We start from the raw sequence: 20,632 nt of genomic DNA, 5'->3' as shown, positions 1-20,632 counted from the left end.
AACAGTCATTTTGAGAAATTTGGTTTCCAGACTACTCACAGTTTTGGGCCCGTAAAATGCCAGGGCAGTATAGGAACCCCACAAGTGACCCCATTTTAGAAAGAAGACACCCCAAGGTATTCTGTTAGGTGTATGATGAGTTCATAGAATATTTTATTTTTTGTCACAAGTTAGCGGAAATTGATATGTATTGTTTTTTTTTTCACAAAGTGTCATTTTCCGCTAACTTGTGACAAAAAAAAAATCTTCTATGAACTCACCATACTCCTAACAGAATACCTTGGGGTGTCTTCTTTCTAAAATGGGGTCACTTGTGGGGTTCCTATACTGCCCTGGCATTTTAGGGGCCCTAAACCGTGAGGAGTAGTCTAGAATCCAAATGCCTCAAAATGACCTGTGAATAGGACGTTAGGCCCCTTAGCGCACCTAGGTTGCAAAAAAGTGTCACACATGTGGTATCGCCGTACTCAGAAGAAGTAGTATAATGTGTTTTGGGGTGTATTTTTATACATACCCATGCTGGGTGGGAGAAATCTCTCTGTAAATGGACAATTGTGTGTAAAAAAAATCAAATAATTGTCATTTACAGAGATATTTCTCCCACCCAGCATGGGTATGTGTAAAAATACACCCCAAAACACATTATACTACTTCTCCTGAGTACGGCGGTACCACATGTGTGGCACTTTTTTGCACCCTAAGTGCGCTAAGGGGCCCAAAGTCCAATGAGTACCTTTAGGATTTCACAGGTCATTTTGCCACATTTGGTTTCAAGACTACTCCTCACGGTTTAGGGCCCCTAAAATGCCAGGGCAGTATAGGAACCCCACAAATGACTCCATTTTAGAAAGAAGACACCCCAAGGTATTCCGTTAGGAGAATGGCGAGTTCATAGAAGATTTTATTTTTTGTCACAAGTTAGCGGAAAATGACACTTTGTGAAAAAAAACAATTACAATCAATTTCCGCTAACTTGTGACAAAAAAAAAAAATCTTCTATGAACTCACCATACATCTAACGGAATACCTTGGGGTGTCTTCTTTCTAAAATGGGGTAATTTGTGGGGTTCCTATACTGTCCTGGCATTTTAGGGGCCCTAAACCGTGAGGAGTAGTCTTGAAACGAAATTTCTCAAAATGACCTGTGAAATCCTAAAGGTACTCATTGGACTTTGGGCCCCTTAGCGCAGTTAGGGTGCAAAAAAGTGCCACACATGTGGTATCGCCGTACTCAGGAGAAGTAGTATAATGTGTTTTGGGGTGTATTTTTCCACATACCCATGCTGAGTGGGAGAAATATCTCTATAAATAGACAATTGTGTGTAAAAAAAATAAAAAAATTGTCATTTACGGAGATATTTCTCCCACCCAGCATGTGTATGTGTAAAAATACACCCCAAAACACATTATACTACTTTTCCTGAGTACGGCAATACCACATGTGTGGCACTTTTTTGCGGCCTAACTGCGCTAAGGGGCCCAAAGTCCAATGAGCATCTTTAGGCTTTACAGGGGTGCTTACAATTAGGCACCCCCCAAATGCCAGGACAGTAAACACACCCCACAAATGACCCCATTCTGGAAAGTAGACACTTCAAGGTATTCAGAGAGGAGCATAGTGAGTCCGTGGCAGATTTCATTTTTTTTTGTCGCAAGTTAGAAGAAATGGAAACTTTTTTTTTTTTTTTTTTTTGTCACAAACTGTCATTTTCCGCTAACTTGTGACAAAAAATAAAATCTTCTATGAACTCACCATGCCTCTCACTGAATACTTTGGGATGTCTTCTTTCCAAAATGGGGTCATTTGGGGGGTATTTGTACTATCCTGGAATTTTAGCCCCTCATGAAACATGACAGGTGCGCAGAAAAGTCAGAGATGCTTGAAAATGGGAAAATTCACTTTTGGCACCATAGTTTGTAAACGCTATAACTTTTACCCAATCCAATAAATATACACTGAATGTTTTTTTTTTTATCAAAGACATGTAGCAGAATAACTTTCGCGCTCAAATGTATAGGAAATTTTACTTTATTTGAAAAATGTCAGCACAGAAAGTTAAAAAAGTCATTTTTTTGACAAAATTCATGTCTTTTTTGATGAATATAATAAAAAGTAAAACTCGCAGCAGCAATCAAATAGCATCAAAAGAAAGCTGTATTAGTGACAAGAAAAGGAGGTAAAATTCATTTAGGTGGTAGGTTGTATGACCGAGCAATAAACCGTGAAAGCTGCAGTGGTCTGAATGGAGAAAAAGGCTCTGGTCCTTAAGGGGCGAAAAGACTGTGGTCCCGAAGTGGTTAATACCTTCAAATGAGCCCTCAAGACTCACATTTTCATGCTCGCCTACTTCCCCCCGATCAGGACCATAATACGCTCTGCTGGGCACCCTCTCAACAGATGCACCTATTGTCTCTCTACCCCAACTCTTTAGATTGTAAGCTTCAGGCAGGGCCCTCCCCCCAGTGTTTCCAGCTTGACTATGCAATCTCCCTTTGTAACACCCCTGCAAAGACATTGAACTACTGTTGCCAAAAACATTTGCATGATCTTGTTTTGTTGTGTGCTCCTTGTGTGTCCTACCATGTATGTTAACCCATTTATCTATTGTGTAGCACTGTGTAATATGTGGGGGGGGGGGGGGGGGGGGGGCTGGGCTGTGCATCCCAAAAACGGACATGCCCCATCTGAATGATTAACCGCTCAGGTGTGCTTCAACTCTACTAGCCTAAATGCACACCTTGCATACAAACAGATGCTGCATTTATTTAAAGAGGAGCTGTCAGCCATACTATCTCAGTAAAAAACAAAACAAAAACACAGATATAAGTAGATACATGTAAATACTTGCTCTACTTACACAACAGATGTATTCTCATTTTAACTGTGGCTATTTTGAAGCCAATCCTGATGTAATTTTCTCCCTTACTCTCCTCTGCCTTACTATATAAGCATTGCCTGCTCTTTACTATAGAAAGTGCATTAACTCAGCATGAGAAATATTGGCCAATCGGAGAGTAACAGAGGTGTGGGAGGGGTAAACAGGAGGGAAAGAGGCTTCAGCCAATCAGGCTGCATTAGTTAAGTCTGAGGGGAAGTCAAGAAGCAAAAAAGGACAACCCAAGATGCCCTGCAACTTCCTTTGTGTGTACCAAATATTGTGTGTACCAAATAAGAGTCAGGTAAACAAGGGAATGATCATTTTTCAACTAGAAAAGTAATAGTGATTTTAACTTTTGGATTTCCTAGTTAGCACCCTTATTACTTGTTTATCAGATAAAAATAAAGAATTTTTTTTTTTTTTTTTATGCCCAACAGTTACACTTTAAACTATGCAGGATGTTAGCTTCCATAATAGTTTGCATGCAAAATATCAAATACTGGACACTTCCAACGACAGTGAGATTATCCCCCTGGAAAAGTACCCTAGCCTCTAGTTAAAATGACCAGGAAACATATGTATGAACCTGGGACCAGCTGGGCTTAAATGTGTAACTTACATTTTGTAGACAGATAGGGAAGAAGCCAGCACATCCTATAACAGGTGGCATCCGAATGACTAACAGCTTATAAATGTAGCACCTTTACTAGGGTAACTACATACACTGCATTCAAAACTGATGCAATTCATATGCATTAATGACTAACTTCTGATTGAACTGAAAATTCACGTGCAAACTGGAATACAGGCTGGGAGCAGTTAGCCTTATAGTTACATTGTATATAGCAGAAACAAAGAGGGGGGAGAGGGGGGCTGTAAATCCAAAAAATGGACATGCAGCATCTAAATGATTAAGCGCTCAGGTGTGCACCACCTCTAAATGCACGCCTTGCATACAAACACATGCTGCATTTATTTAAATTATGGAGGTTGTTAGCTTCCATAATAGTTTGCATGCAAAATATCCAGTACAGGACCCTTCCACTATGGTGAGGTAAACCCCTGGGCAGGGATCCTAACCTCTACTTAAAATGACCTGGAAACACTCCCATTACCAGGACCAGGGCACCTTGAAAACATGGTGGCTCCCTTTTCTGGTGCAGACAGACTCCCATCTGGAGGCCCCAGCAGGATGATCTCATGACATAATGGTGGGAGGTTTGGGTCACGTGGTGGAAGGTTTGGGTGAAATGTGGACCTTCTTAAAGGGACACTTAAGCCTAATAAAAAAGAAACAGTTTTACTCACCTGTGGCTTCTACCAGCCCCCTGCAGCCGTCCTGTGCCCTCACAGTCCCTTGTGGATCTTTCTGTTCTCCATCGCCAGCTAGGTTCAATTCGCTGACAGGCCCAACAGGCCTGGTGATGCGTAATCTTCTTCACCTTCCCATCAGCAATAGCACTATTGCAGACGGGAACGCGAAGAAGGAGACGTGTGGCCAGGCCTTCGCAGGTGCAGTGAGCCTGTCAGCTGAAAACGAAACTAGCTGGTGGCCGGTGAGCGGAGGATCTGCGAGTGACTGCGAGGGCACAGGACAGCTGCAGGGGGCTGGTAGAAGCCCCAAGTAAGTAAAAATGATTTTTTAATGTAGGCTTAAGAATCCCTTTAAGCATTAGTTGGGGAGTGGGTTGGAGAGTTGTATAAGAAAGGATAGATAAGCTTTAATTTTGGAATCTTGTGATCTCACATCTGCATAAATGACGTTCCTGGATCTTAACTCGCTCAGAAGAGCCGGAGTGTCCAAAGTCTCCAGAACATAAGACAGATCGCCTCTGAAATACTCGTAGATGAACCTCAGCGATGCGTCGTCGTAGGCGGACAGCAGTTCCTGGAACGCTCTGATATCCTCTAAAGAAAGATAGAAAAACGTAATTATGTGTGGAGTGAACATCATGCTTCAAATTATCTATGAGAACATTACCTAAATATTTTCCTCTCTTGGGTGTCTTTCATGCAGGCTTATCGGGCAGTTCAGCCTCCAAACTGTTGGCCATTGGGCGCCTTCTGGCTGCATTTTACTGCAACCGTACCACATTGTTTGGAAAGACCGCATGTGTCAGCGTTTGACAAGTGCTGTTGTTACCTAGCAGCAAGAAACCGCCTCGTGTTACGTCATAGCTGCAGCTGCACACACATGTGCCTTGGGGTGATGGCCCCCTCCTTTGTGAGTGCCGAGTACTTCCCTGTGCCTGGGGGGTACACCAGACAGCCTGGCAGGCAGTTGTTTCACACTGGAAGGCCCCTTAGGCCCCTTTCTCACTGGCCCAGTGCCTTGGCCTGTTTTATCGCAGGTCAACGCTACGCCAAAGAAAGTCTATAGGGCCTTTCATACCTGTGCGATGGGAAGCCCTGCAGCGGAAGTGTACGTTTTGAGGCTCGGCCACCGTGGGTGCATCACTGCGTTGACGGGCATCTTGCGCGACGTGCGGCAATGTGTGTCGAACAGGAAATCATGTAAGTCTATGGCGCCGAACAAATGTAAAACCGTTCACTGCACGTATTCATTTTGTGCATGCGCAGAAGTGTATTTTGTCAATACCCTTCCGCACAATTTGTCTTTTCGGCCCCAGGAAGTGATCATTAAAGAGCCTCACTTCCTCCTTGGCCTACTGCCAGCCAGGGATTACCGTGTATTAAAGTGGGAGTGTCACCATAAAAATCAAATTTCAACAGCAACTGGTCTGAGTGTATTAAGTGATAAAGATGCTAATCCTGCATTCAAAACTTGCAAAACTTTTTCTGCTGTTATGGTTTGGAGTTGTCACATACTTATGGAGCACTGGCCCTTTAGTAGTCAGAGTCAAACAGTTGCATGCTGGGGCTTCTTTTTATCTACAATATATTCCTCCTCTTTCCTATATTTCCTTGCCAGCTTCTTATCTGAAACACCTCTGCTCACTTGTGTTTACAAGCAAGCCTGAAGTGACTCAGCAATTGGAGGACAAAAGAAAAAAAAGTCAAGGGCAGAAATGACATCAGGATTTAGCCTAAACTGTGGGCAAAAGACTTGGCCCCCACCAGGAACAGAATTCTCATCATTTACTATATAAAATTCACTGAACTCAAACCGTGTATAGTACAATACATGAGTTATGTAAGTAGATCAAGTATTTATCTACTTTTATATGTGTTTTTTTTCCCTGGCATAGTATGGCTAATCCTCCGGCTTTAATGCCGCAATCCCCAAAGGCTGGTTCTGGAAATTGCGGTGTGATGCGACCCTGGCATGGCACCGCAATAAAAAGCCATCCCACAGTGTGCAGCCGGCATTAATGTCATTTATCATGACTACCTTTGACCACTTCCAGCAGCATAGACCCACATAGCTTCATTCAGGCTATGATGTGACCACACAACTGTCTGTTGTGACACACAACTTTCAAAGTAATATTCTCCGTTTACAAATGACAAGTTCCCAAAGTACTGTTTATCTGCTCTGAAAGCTGCATATTATTCAAGCTGCTTTTTATTGTATATTGTAACGAGCGCAGCTGCGGCGGACTGCACCGCCGCCGCAGCTGCCGCCATGCCCCTGCCCGTTCCTCCGCTGTCTAGGACGCCGAGGACGGGACTGTCTTTTACTCATAAGGTCGCTGTGTCGCGCGGGCGCTGTGACTGTTAGTACCTTACCAGCCCCTCTGGTAAGGTCTGACCAATTATACGGTTTCTGTAGCTGATAGTACCTTGCCAGCCCCTCTGGAAAGTCTAGCCGAACTATACAGCTACCGTACCTGTTAGTACGTTGCCATCCCCTTGGAGGGTCTGGCCGTACTTATCAGTGCTCTCGCAGCTAGTGCCCCCCAGCACCTCTGGAGAGGCCTAGCCTTATTGGTTTCTGAAGCTCATCAGCTCCACTGATGAGCACTCGTTATCTATTCATGATTCCCACCAGCTCCACTGGTGAGGTGTTGCTTAGTGACTGATAGTACCTTCCCAGCTCCTCTGGAAGGTTAAGCCAAAACTATCCAAGTCACTCGTATTACCTTTCCAGCTCCACTGGAAAGGTCTGACGTAGCTTCTCTTGCTACCTGTTTAACTAGTTCCTTGCCAGCTCCTCTGGTAAGGACTAGTCAGTCTATTTCTGTAGTTCTCCTATTAGACCTTCCAGGCCCTCTGAAAAAGGTCTGTGTTATTATCTGTCTGATTGCTACTCGTCTCTTGCCAGCTCCCCTGGCAGAGACCTGCAATACTATTTCGGTACTCTCTGTTGGTACCTTTCCCAGCTCCACTGGGGAGGTTTGGTCTAGTCTATTCAGTGTACTGATAGTACCTTACCAGCTCCTCTGGTAAGGTCTCGCAAAACTATTAAAGTTACGGTTGCACCAAGCACTACACACTCAGCTCTTTGTGTTGCTATACTGGTATTATTGGCGATTCTGCAGATCACACATAATCGGGTATAGCATCTGCATTATTGGTGATTCTGCAGATCACCAAATAATCAGACAATCTGAGTTATAACACCCAACCGTTACATATATTAAAATATTCTAGTGAGCTCTTCTGAACTATGTGTATGCTTTAAGGTGGCCATACACTGGTCGATGTGCCATTAAATCGACCAGCTGACAGATCCCTATCTGATCGAATCTGATCAGAGAGGGATCGTATGGCTGCCTTTACTGCAAACAGATTGTGAATCGATTTCAGCCTGAAACCGATTCACCATCTGCTGAGCTGCTCCTGCCGCCTGTCCCCCCCCCCGTATACATTACCTGACGCTGGCTCCCGGGCATCTTCTCCGCATTGCACGGCTCTGTTCCGGCTCCATTACGGCGCTTCCTGTGTTACTCCGTGACCAGGAAGTTCAAATAGAGCGCCCTCTATTTGAACTTCCTGGTCACTGCAGTGACACAGAAAGCGCCGGTATGGATAGAGCCGGAACAGAGCCGTGCAGCACGGAGAAGACGCCCGGGAGCCAGCCTCAGGTAATGTATACTTGATCGGATCGGCCGCCGCTAGCGACGCGCACTTTACCCGCGGGCGATCGAGGGTAATTTCCCGCACGGCGCGATCGACGGACCGATCCGATTTCGGGAGGCTGCGTTTACCGCGAACGATTGGCAGCAGATTCGATCCCAGGATCGAATCTGCTGTCGAAACGGCTGGGAATCGAGCCAGTGTATGGCCTGCTTTAAGCTTGTTTTCAGTTGTTACACACAATGTAACAACTGAAGAATGTAAACAAAAGATAATTAGCTTGATTCATCAAGTGTAATGAGAGGAGCGTGAGCTCAGCACACGATATGCTGCGGTAGTGCAGCGTAGCGCGCACTGGTAACTTACGCATGCTGCTTGTAACTAACAGCCGCTCCACTGAACCCTCCCTGAGCCCCAGTGGGTCCAGTGGCTTTATAGGACATGATCCCAGCCGAGTGACAGGCAGCCTATTAGCGCACGTATGTACGCCTCGCCGGTGAGTTGGGCACCCGGAGAGAACAATGACAGCTCTCCCTGCTGCCGCTAAACTCCCTGGCAGCAATAAATACTATTCCCCCTCCGAGTCGTCGCAACTTGGAGGAAGATGTAATTCAGGGTCCAGCAACCGCCAGAGCCCTTACGTGGCCCACGCAGCATTACATTGCTGCTATGGGGCGTCTGGTTTCAGAACCCGGAGGTGAGCTCTGTGTGCCAAAACCACTGATTTCGGCCTATCGGGCCAATCAAAGTGCCAGGATCACTTCCATTAAAGCAATTGGAACAGCTCAGGGCAGGTTCAGTGGAGTGGCCGTTAGTTACAAGAAGCGCACTTAAAGAGAAACCGTGACCAAGAATTGAACTTCATCCCAATCAGTAGCGGATACCCCCTTTCCAATGAGAAAACATTTCCTTTTCGCAACCGGATCATCAGGGGGCTCTGTTTGGCTGATATTGTGGTGAAACCCCTCCCACAAGAAATTCTGAGTACCATGGTCCTGGCAGTTTCCTGTCTGTGAACCGTGCTGCATTGTGGGAAATAACAGCTGGGTCCAACTGCCAAAAAGCAAGCAGCATCTCCTTCCAGTGACATCACCTGCCAGCAGTAAAAATGTCACCATGTGATAAATGTCAGAATGTAAATCAGAGAGAGGAAAGATTTTACAATGGGCAAACACTGACTAAATCACTTATACATAATTATTGTACAAATTAAGTACTTTTTTTTATTACATTACTAGCTGATGACCCGGCGTTGTCCGGGTATGTATTTGGCTGCTGTTGGCTCTGCCCACTTTTTCTACCCCTAACACACAAACACTCAATGACAAACTTTGTGAGCTTTGGGGTCCTTGGCATCAATAATTTGTATTTTTCCAGTGAAATGAAACAAACCTGATCTGCTGTTTGTGGCTCCACCCCCTTTTCAGAATTTTAATCCCAGTCACCCAATGACCAACTTTACCAGGTTTGAGGCTTGTGCCATTAACATTGCAAGAATGGAAACAATTTTAATATTCCCCTTAAAAATCAACAGGCAAATTTTGATTGGCTTTTTTAGGCTCCACCTACTTTTCTGAATATTAATCCCAGTCACCCAGTAACCAGCTGAACAAAGTTTGAGAACCCTACCATTAACAATGAAGAAAGGCTGCATCTTACATTTTCCCAGGGAAATCTGTTTTTTACTCCACCCACTTTCAGTAACCTTGACACACAGTCACTTAATGACCAAGTTTGTGAGCTTTCGGATTCCTGGCATCAAAATTGTGTGAATGGAAGCAGTTTATCCAGCAAAGAATTCTGGTTAGCTGTTTGTGGCTCCGCCCCTTTTGTGAATTTGAACCCCAGTCACTTAATGACTGACTGAGGCAGGTTTGAGGGCTCTGCAACTAACAGTGTAAGAATGGCAGCAGTTTCAATATTCCTCTTGAAAATCAATAGGTGAATTTTGATTGGCTGTTGTAGGCTCCACCCACATTTCTGAATATTAATCCCAATCACCCAGTGTCAAATTTGAGAACCCTGCCATTAACAGTGCAAGAATGGCTGCAGTTAATATTTTCAAATGTAAAAAGTTGTTTTTGGCTCCGCCCACTGTTTCTAACTTTGACATATAGTCACTCAATGAACAAGTTTATGAGCTTTGGGGTCCTTGGCATCAATAAGTTGCATTTTCCCATTGCAATTGAACAAATCTAAGTAGCTGTTTGTGGCCTGCCCCTTTTCAGAATTCAAATCCCAGTCTCCCAGTGATTGACTGTACCAAATTTGAGGCCTCTGTCATTAGAGTGTAAGAATGGCAGCAATGTAAATATTCCCCTTGAAAATCAATAGCCACATTTATCAATAATAATCCCAGTCACCCCGTGGCCAACTGTGTCAAGTTTATGAACCCTGCCATTTACGGTGTAAGAATGGTTGCAGTTTATATTTTCCCATGTAAAAAATGTAGTTGTTGTTGGCACCGCTCACTCTTTCTAACCTTGACATGCAGTCATCAATTACCAAGTTTATGAGCTTTAGGGTCCTTGGTATCAATAATTTGTATATTCCCAATGAAATTAAACAAATCTAATTGGCTGTTTGTGGCTCCGCCCCTTTCTGAATTTGAACCCCAGTCACACAGTGACCAGCTGTACCAGGTTTGAGGCATCTGCTATTAACAGTGTAAGAATACTTTTTGTAAACTGAACACACAGTCACTCAATGACCAAGTTTGTGAGCTTTCACGTTCCTGGAATAAAAAATGTGTGAATGGAAGCAGTTCATCCAGCAAGGAAATCTGATTGGCTGTTTGTGGCTCTGCTCCTTTAGTGAATTTGGACCCCAGTCACCCAATGACTCACTGTAGCAAGTTTGAAGCCTCTGCCATAAACAGTGTAAAAATGCAGCAGTTTAAATATTCCCCTTGAAAATCAATAGGGGCATTTTGATTGGCTGTTGTAGGCTCCACCCACTTTCCCAAATCTTAATCTCATTAACCCCGTGACCAACTGTGTCACGTTTGAGGACCCTGACATTAACAATCTTAGAATGGCTGCAGTTTACATTTTCCCGTTAAAAATGAATGGCTGAAATTTGATTGGCTGTTTTATGCTCCACCCACTTTTCTTGTATGTGTAACCTCAGTCACCAAGTGACCAACTGTGCCAAGTATGGGGACTCTGGCTTGATTACTGTGAGAATGTCAGCCTTTTACATTTTTTCTATTGACATGAATGGGTTAAATCTGATTTGCTGTTTGTAGCTCTGCCCAGGTAAGCATGGGGGACGCAAGACCCCAGAACATATCATCCCAGGTAGTAAGGGATCTGTATACCAAGTTTAGTTTAAATCGGTCAAGGCGTTTTTGAGTGATCGTGGCACATACATACATACACACATACATACTATAGATTTTCTCTGGAGTTCCTCTTTAAAGAGGAACTCCAGCCTAAACAAACATACTGTCATTAAGTTACATTAGTTATGTTAATTAAAATAGATAGGTAATATTATCTCTTACCCACCCTGTTTTAAAAGAACAGGCAAATGTTTGATTTCATGGGGGTAGCCATCTTTTTGGTTGAAAGGCGGTGACAGGGAGCATGAGACACAGTTCCAACTGTCCTGTGTGCTGATCACCCCTCCCAGTTGCTAGGCAACGTGAATAACAACATAGGAAATCCCATCACGCTTTGCACAGCATCAGGGAAAAAAAGCCCGGGCAGTTTTTTTTGATGGGTGGAGCTTAGCTAAAAATGCAGCTAAAAATGATGCTTTGGTAAGAAAAACAAAGTTCAGATGCTGTGAAACCGTTAGGGCCTATTTCCACTACACGCAGATTGGATGCAGAATGAATGCAGAAAAACTGACTCCAATGAATGCCTATGGGAAAATCTGCATCAGAAAAATTGAGTTTTTCTGCATCCTTTCTGCATCCAATCTGCGTGTAGTGGAAACAGGCCCTTAAAGAAACACCAAGCCTTTTCAGTTCTTCAGTAGATTTTTAGTCCGGAGGTTCACTTTATGTTACCAGAGCAACTCCTCTCCTCTCTGTGCTAAAGCAGCACAGCTTGGTGAATCAAGCCCAATGTTATATCCTCTTCATCATAAGCTGAAGGGGCTTTCCAGAACAGAGCAAAGTGCTGTGATTAACTGTGTACAGTTGTGTGCTGTGTACCAAATAGAGATGGGCCGAACGGTTCGCCGGCGAACGGTTCCAGGCGAACTTTGGGGGTTCGCGTTCGCCTGCATCAGGCGAACTTTTGCGGAAGTTCGATTCGCCCTATAATGCTGTATTGAGCAAAATTTTTAGCCTCCATTTCACTGTCAGCAGACATGTTATTGTCAAACACACTGCTTTCAGTGCTAGAGAACCCGCTCACCCTCCCTTCAAGCTAGGTCCCTTTATACCATGTGACTCAGTTGTCTGCCTACACTAATTAGTTATGGGACAGCTGCTACACACTCTGCTAGGGAGATTTTAATTGGCCTCCCACCTCCCTCCTCCCACCTTCTACCCTTCTACCTATTCCCTCCTCCCTCCTACCAGAGGGAGGAGGGTCTCTTCTGCCAGGGAATTATACTATTTTAAAAACCAGTATACATCATACCATAGCCAGGAATCGAACCCAGATCTCACTGTGTGGTGGGCACGTCACCCTAAGCACTGTACCACTACAGTAGTAAGTGAAGCTAGCCTAAAATGTACCATTTATGCTCAACGCAATAGAACCATTAGGTTGCTTAAAGGAGAACTGTAGTAAGAGGTATATGGAGGCTGCCATATTGATTTCCTTTTAAGCTATACCAGTTGCCTGGCAGCCCTGCTGATCTATCTGGTGTTTGACATTTTTGTAAGATCTGACAAGATTAGCTGCATGCTTGTTTCTGGTGTGGTGCACACTACAGTGGCTGGATAGTGTACTGGTTAAGGGCTCTGCCTTTGACATGGGAGACCAGGGTTTGAATGCTGGCTAGGTCAAGTACCTATTCAGTAAGGAGTTCAAGGTAAGACTCCCTAACACTGCAGCGTGGCCTCTTGAGCGCGTCCCTGTGGCTGCAGCTCTTGAGTGCTTTGAGTCCGACAGGAGAAAAGTGCTATACAAATGTTTGGATTATTATTACTGCAGCCAAATAGATCAGCAGGGCTGCCAGGCAACTGGTATAGCTTAAAAGGAAATCAATATGGCAGCCTCCATATACCTCTCACTACAGTTCTCCTTTAAGCAACCTAATGGTTCTATTGCATTGAGCATAAATGTTAAATTTTAGGCTAGCTTTACTTACTTCTGTAGTGGTACAGTGCTTAGGGTGATGTGCCCGCCACACAGTGAGATCTGGGTTCGATTCCCAGCTATGGTATGATCTGGTGTTTGACATTTTTGTAAGATCTGACAAGATTAGCTGCATGCTTGTTTCTGGTGTCATTCACACTACTGCAGCCAAATAGATCAGCAGGGCTGCCAGGCAACTGGTATAGCTTAAAAGGAAATCAATATGGCAGCCTCCATATACCTCTCACTACAGTTCTCCTTTAAGCAACCTAATGGTTCTATTGCATTGAGCATAAATGTTAAATTTTAGGCTAGCTTCACTTACTTCTGTAGTGGTACAGTGCTTAGGGTGATGTGCCCGCCACACAGTGAAATCTGGGTTCGATTCCCAGCTATGGTATGATCTGGTGTTTGACATTTTTGTAAGATCTGACAAGATTAGCTGCATGCTTGTTTCTGGTGTGATTCACACTACTGCAGCCAAATAGATCAGCAGGGCTGCCAGGCAACTGGTATAGCTTAAAAGGAAATCAATATGGCAGCCTCCATATACCTCTCACTACAGTTCTCCTTTAAGCAACCTAATGGTTCTATTGCATTGAGCATAAATGTTAAATTTTAGGCTAGCTTCACTTACTTCTGTAGTGGTACAGTGCTTAGGGTGACGTGCCCACCACACAGTGAGATCTGGGTTCGATTCCCAGCTTTGGTATGATATATACTCATGTATGTATCCCCAGATATGGTATGATGTATACTCATGTATGTATTCCCAGCTATGGTATGATGTATACTGGTTTTTAAAATAGTATAATTCCCTGGCAGAAGAGACCCTCCTCCCTCCGGTAGGAGGGAGGAGGGAATGGGCAGAGCGTGGAGGGAGATTAAAATCTCCCTAGCAGAGTGTGTAGCAGCTGTCCCATAACTAATTAGTGTAGGTAGGCAAATGGTATAAAGGACCTTGCTTGGAGGAGGAGGAGGGAGGGAGGGAGGGTGGGTGGGTCCTCCAGCAGTGATGTGTATTTCACTCAATTAGGTGTGGCTCCAGGTATTAGAGCTTTTGAAACATGTTTTCTATCATTTTTCCAGCTGATAGAATTTTTTAAAACTTTGAAAGTTCGCCTCCCCATTGAAGTCTATTGCGGTTCGCGAACTTTTTCGCGAACCGAACCTTTTGCGGAAGTTCGCGAACAGGGTTCGCGAACCTAAAATCGGAGGTTCGGCCCAACTCTAGTACCAAATGTTTTTTTCCTGGTAGTAGGTTTGAAGCTGTAAGGAATCTTTAAGAGCAATGAAGAAATGCTGAATGCAAAATGCAAAAACCTCTGTAACATTATTGCCCTAACTAAAACGCTGCATCCCCGCGGCTGAACTCTAACTAAATGCCCCCAAACTCTCCGGAGCACACTGCGGGGAGCGCTTCCGTGAGAGGCAGAGCTTTCAGCTGCAGCTCTGCCTCTCCACGCGTCTATCAGCGCGTATCTCCACCTCCGCCTGCTCCTCTCAGTCTTCCTTCACTGAGAGGGGCGGGGGAGAGGCTGAGATACGCGCGGATTGAAGCTCTGCCTCCCGGGGCAGCAAAATCCACAAGTAAGAAAGTCGTGGATTTTGCAAGGGGAATTTGGGGGGATTTAGTTACAGTTCAGCTGCGGGGATGCGGCGTTTTAGTTAGGGCAATAATGTTAAAGAGGTTTTTGCAATAAAAAGCTGAATTTTAGGAGACTTCAGTGTTTCTTTCAGGCTACTTACACACCAGGACGTTGCGTTTAGGGGACGTTATAGGGCACATAACACAACGCCTGGTGCTCCCTGCTTTGGACGTCGGAGTGAGCCGCGTTGTGCAGCTCACTCTGGCGTCAGTGATGCCGGGATGCGCACTCTTGTGCGCATGCGGCATCACGTGGTTCCGCCGGCCAATCGCCGCACAGAGCGGCCGCTCCAGGAAGTAAACACTGCACGTCACTGAGCGCAGTGAATATTAATTAGCCATGTAATAAACACAACAAGGAGCGCTGCAATTGAAAAATATATATATCTTAAAAAATATATGGGGTTCTGGTGACACACTACACATAAACCCTATCACAATAGGATTGTACTTCCACCCGCTGCTTCCTTATCTGTTGGGGTGTCTCCTAAATCCCCACCTGAACCTGAACGCTTATATATAATGAATAGGAGCGCTGGGTATATAGTGATATATCATTTATTCATAAAAAGTGGAAATTTTATAAAATACCAATATTGCACATAAATTTGTCACTTACAACTTCATCCACCATACAACCATACACACCGAAGTATACTGGTTCCTCTAAATCACTAATAACCATAAAATTACTAGTTAGATTGCTTCTTGTTTTCCTAAGGCTTTACCAGTATTGGTAAAGCCTTAGGAAAACAAGAAGCAATCTAACTAGTAATTTTATGGTTATTGATACAAACAGCCAGAATATGTAATTTATTTTTTCCATATTTTTTCATTTTTTGTGTGCACACAGCTTTCTCAGCTACAATAGTGATTTAGAGGAACCAGTATACTTCGGTGTGTATGGTTGTATGGTGGATGAAGTTGTAAGTGACAAATTTATGTGCAATATTGGTATTTTATAAAATTTCCACTTTTTATGAATAAATGATATATCACTATATACCCAGCGCTCCTATTCATTATATTAATTAGCCATGTGCCTGGCCGCTCCCCGCTCCTCCCTCTGCCGCTTAGAAAGTACTGCATGCAGTACGTTGTCTGGTGGCGCAGTGTTACACTGTAACGCAACGTGGGCACTGTGAACAGCCCATTGATTTTTCATTGCTGTGCGGTGGGGTGCGTTACAGGCTGCTCTAACGTGCGCCTGTAACGTCCCACTGTGAAACCAGCCTCAAGCAGATCGAAGATGAAAAACTAACTATAACAAGTAAATTGTCTATATATCTTATCTACAGTTGAGATAGTTTACACAGCAAATCTAGCTGCAAACAGCTTCAATAGAATATGACAAATTATTCCTGTGATACAATAAGAGCGGCCATGTTCTGTTTGTAATCATTACACAGGTAATCTGCAACTGCATCTCCAGCCCTCAGCTCACTCCCTCCTCCTCCCTCCTCCCCTCTGAAATCACTGGCTAGTAGCCTCCTCCTCCTGCCCAGACTGACCTCCCACAAGCCCTTGCTACATGGGTCTGAGGGCCTTGTCGTTTTGGAGAAGCTGTGGGCGAGGCTTGTTTAGTTTATAGGGAATCAGAGTATTAAAACAAAAGGAAATAAGTATTTGGCTTGAGGAATGCCCTATAAACTATATGTAAGGAACACAATTATGCAATGTGTAAAAGTTCATCTCGGATCCACTTTAAAGTGTACCCAAGGCCAACCTCAGGTCAAACCTACAGGCAAATCGTATGCAGCATGGAATTGGACCAGTCAAAATCAGCAGTTAGTTAATTTGATTGGTTTGAAACCAAGCCATAAACAGTTTGCATGCAAGTCAAAAATATCACCACTACTCATTCCGCTGGAAGCAGGAAATAACTGCTAACTAAATAACTAATAGTACGCTCAGGAAGCGAATGAGTGAGGACATCTTGTGGCCATATAGTAAAATTACACCTACATACATTTATTTAAAAAAAAACCAGACATACACATACATTTAACATTAACCCCTTTTTACCTCCCATGGTTACCCAAATAAAACGTTTACATTAAAAAAAAAGTCAATAAAAAAAAATACATAAATACCTTAGGGACTGAAATGGTTTAAATATGTATGTCAATCCTATCTAATAAAACCCCTGTGTCTCTGCATCCCATGTCCGTGTGTGTGTGTGTCCATGCTTTTTGGTACTGCGCATAGACACACACATGTGCATGCTCAGACAGGAGCAGGACAGACAGGGGACCGGGCAGGTGTGTGCGCACGGGGCGGGCACATGCGCGCTGATAGGTGGTGACGGACCTAGCTACGGTCCCTAGTAGGGTATATTACTGTTATTTTAAAAATGATCAGCTTGTAATTAGTGATAGACGCAAAACTGAAAAAATGGACAATTATTTCCAAATAAAATATTGTCGTTCATTGTACTAGGGAAATATTTTAAACATTGAGATAATTTGGACGAATAGGCAAATAAAATGCGAGGGGTTTTATCCATGGCAGAATGTTTTATTTTAAAACTATAATAGCCGAAAATGGAGAAATAATTTTTTCCATTTTCTCCCTTATTATTCTCATTCAAATTAATTTAGATTAAAATAATTTGTAGCATAATGTACCACCCAAAGAAAGCCTAGTTGGTGGCGACAAAAAACAAGATATAAATCATTTTGGTGTGATAAGTAGTGATAAAGTTATAGGCGAATGAAAGGGAGGAGCGTTGAAGGTGAAAATTGCTCTGGTCCTAAAGGGGAAAAAACCCTCAATGGTCAACTAGTTAAAGTCACAACCCAGGATGGTACAGATTAAAGACACACCCCCCAGGATGGTACAGATTAAAGACACACCCCCAGGATGGTACAGCTTAAAGCCGCACCCCCAGGATTGTACAGATTAAAGACACACCCCCAGGATGGTACAGATTAAAGCCGCACCCCCAGGATTGTACAGATTAAAGGCACACCCCCAGGATGGTACAGATTAAAGCCACACCTCCAGGATTGTACAGATTAAAGCCACAGTCCCAAGATGGTACAATTAGTCACAAACCCATGAACGTACTAATTTCATCTGAGAATGAGAAGGTCTTTTATGGCCACCTTTACTGAATATCATCCGGCATTTGTACTTAGCTTTACACACAGAAACATCATGCTGTTCGAACTGCAAGGTGGGGGGGGGGGGGGGGCGGCTATAGACAAAGCTGTCCAATCACAGCCTGCAGCTCTGGAGGTCTGTGCTGCAGAAAATGACCAGAAGATCATAATGAGATGCTGTAAATGTGATTTATACATCATCAGCTTCTGTGTTTTTCTTTTTTTTTATGTTACAAACACACACGTGCACAAACAAATGACCAAGTACAAACACACACACACACACACACACACACACACACACACACACGCTCACACATACACACACACACACACACACACACACACTACACACACACACACACACACACACAGACACACACAGACACACTATATACACACACACACACACACATACCATACACGCACACACACACAGACACACACACACGCACACACGCACACACACACATACATACACATACCATACACACACACACACACACAGACATACACACACAGACACACACTACACACACACACACACACACACACACACACACACACACACACACACACACACACACACACACTACACACACACACACACACACAGACACACACAGACACACTATACACACACACACACATACCATACACACACACACACACACAGACACACACACACACGCACACACGCACACACACACATACATACACATACCATACACACACACACACAGACAGACATACACACACAGACACACACTGCACTACACACACACACACACACATACATACACACACACACACACACACACACACATACACATACCATACACACAGACACACACAGACACACACACACAGACACACACACACACACACACACACTATACACACAGACACACACACACACACACACCACACACACACACACACACCACACATACATACACATACCATACACACACACACACAGACACACACACAGACACACACACACTATACACACACACACATACACACACACACACACACACACACATACCATACACAGACACAGACACACACACACACACACACACACACACACACACACACACACACACAATACACACACACCACACACACACTACACACACACACACACACACACACACACACACACACATTACACACACACCACACACACACTACACACACACACACACACACACACACACTACACACACACACACACACACATACACAAGCACACCACACACAATAGACTTCTCTGTTTTTTTCTACTTTATAAAGCTTCTAGTGACCTAAGCCCATTTAAAAACGAGCTCTAGGTCTCTGTCCCGCTGCCACCACCGCCGCATGTCAGTGCGCATGTGCGCGCACCTGTCCACCGTGCGAGCACGCGCCCGCCCGCCTCCCTGGCCCCGTCCTCCTCCTGTCCCCGCGTGGTACACATGCGCAGTAGCGCAAGACCACAGACACATGGACAGGATGATGACGCAGGGGCACATAGGGTTTTATTATATAGGATAGGTCATATACCAGCAATACACAAACAGCAATTTCATTCTCATTTACCAGAGCTGACGACCCTCTCCTGGCGAAACTCCATTGCTCAGGCTGTTACGAAGGACAGGTAATCCCTTCACTTCACCGCCTTTACCTAAAACGCAGTGACATCATCACCATCAACATATGACGAAATAAAGCAATGTGAAGTAATGCAATAAAGGTTAAATAAATCTTTGAATGAAAACAAAGACAGAGAAAACAGATCAGCATCAATGCATACCTCCCAACTTTTTGAGATGAGAAAGAGGGACACTTAAGCCACGCCCCCCCATGCATACCATAAAGATTTCATAAGAAAAATATGTTTTAGAATTCAAACCACACTGATCCTTTCTATCCTGGCTCATTTTCCTTGATATTAACATTTTAAAATAAGAAATATACAGTATCAATTTAAAGGATGGGAATAAAGTTTAGAGTCAATCAAACACATTTTTAGTAGAGAAATATATGTATTTACATAGAAAGAGGGACAAAGTCCTGAAAGAGGGACAAATGAGGAGGAAAGAGGGACAGAAGGACAGGGCTTCCAAAGAGGGACTGTCCCTCCAAAAGAGGAACAGTTGGGAGCTATGATACATGTTAAGCTTGCAAGGTTCAACCCAGAAGTCTGTACATACATTCTATATGAACATCTGTACATTGCAGACTCCCTACACAGCTATGGTGAGATCTGGAGGCCACTGAGGACTATCTGGGCACTTTGTGGACTCCAAATAAGAAATTTAGACAGCTGGATTATTTACCGTACAGCTTCTTCCTTTCCTGCCAGCAAAAGTGAAAGTAAGAAGAGAGGAGAGGCAGCAGCTCCCCCTCCCATCTGAGAGCAGCTCCAGGAAGTGACAGATATATAGTTTTTGCTTAAAGGGAACCAGAGAGGTTGGGGGGAAGCTTTAATACATACCTGGGGCTTCCTCCAGCCCCATAGGCACGGATCGCTCCCACGCCGCCGTCCTCTGCTGCCTGGATCCGCCGGTACCGGGTCCCGTCATTGCCGCTAGTCGGCCAGTCGGCCGGCGGACGCGGCCGATTCGCCGCATCACACGGAGCTCCTTCTATACAAGTACGCATGTGGCTGCCCGCTGTGCAGCCGCATGCGTACATGTATGGAGGGAGCCCCTGTGATGCGGACAATTGGCCGCGTCTGCCGGAAGTGACGGGCCCGGTAGGCCGGTAACGGCG

At 44.3% G+C, this 20,632-nt stretch overlaps 1 protein-coding gene across 1 annotated transcript in view; it reads right to left on the bottom strand.

The window, feature by feature from the left end:
• Window positions 1-20,229, bottom strand: part of LOC137532015 (NACHT, LRR and PYD domains-containing protein 3-like) — a 66,216-nt gene extending 45,987 nt beyond the window's left edge. Inside the window, exons 1-3 of the mRNA XM_068252105.1 lie at window positions 20,197-20,229; window positions 19,457-19,541; window positions 4,627-4,787 (exon numbers count right to left, since the gene is read on the bottom strand). Of these exons, the coding sequence (XP_068108206.1) occupies window positions 4,627-4,787; window positions 19,457-19,490 (195 nt within the window). The 5' untranslated portion in view covers window positions 19,491-19,541; window positions 20,197-20,229. The remainder of the gene's footprint in view (window positions 1-4,626; window positions 4,788-19,456; window positions 19,542-20,196) is intronic.
• Window positions 20,230-20,632: the final 403 nt, after the last annotated feature.

This window comes from Hyperolius riggenbachi, chromosome 9, assembly GCF_040937935.1.
Source record: "Hyperolius riggenbachi isolate aHypRig1 chromosome 9, aHypRig1.pri, whole genome shotgun sequence".
Lineage (NCBI taxonomy): Eukaryota > Metazoa > Chordata > Amphibia > Anura > Hyperoliidae > Hyperolius > Hyperolius riggenbachi.
This window is presented reverse-complemented; position numbering and strand designations above follow the sequence as displayed.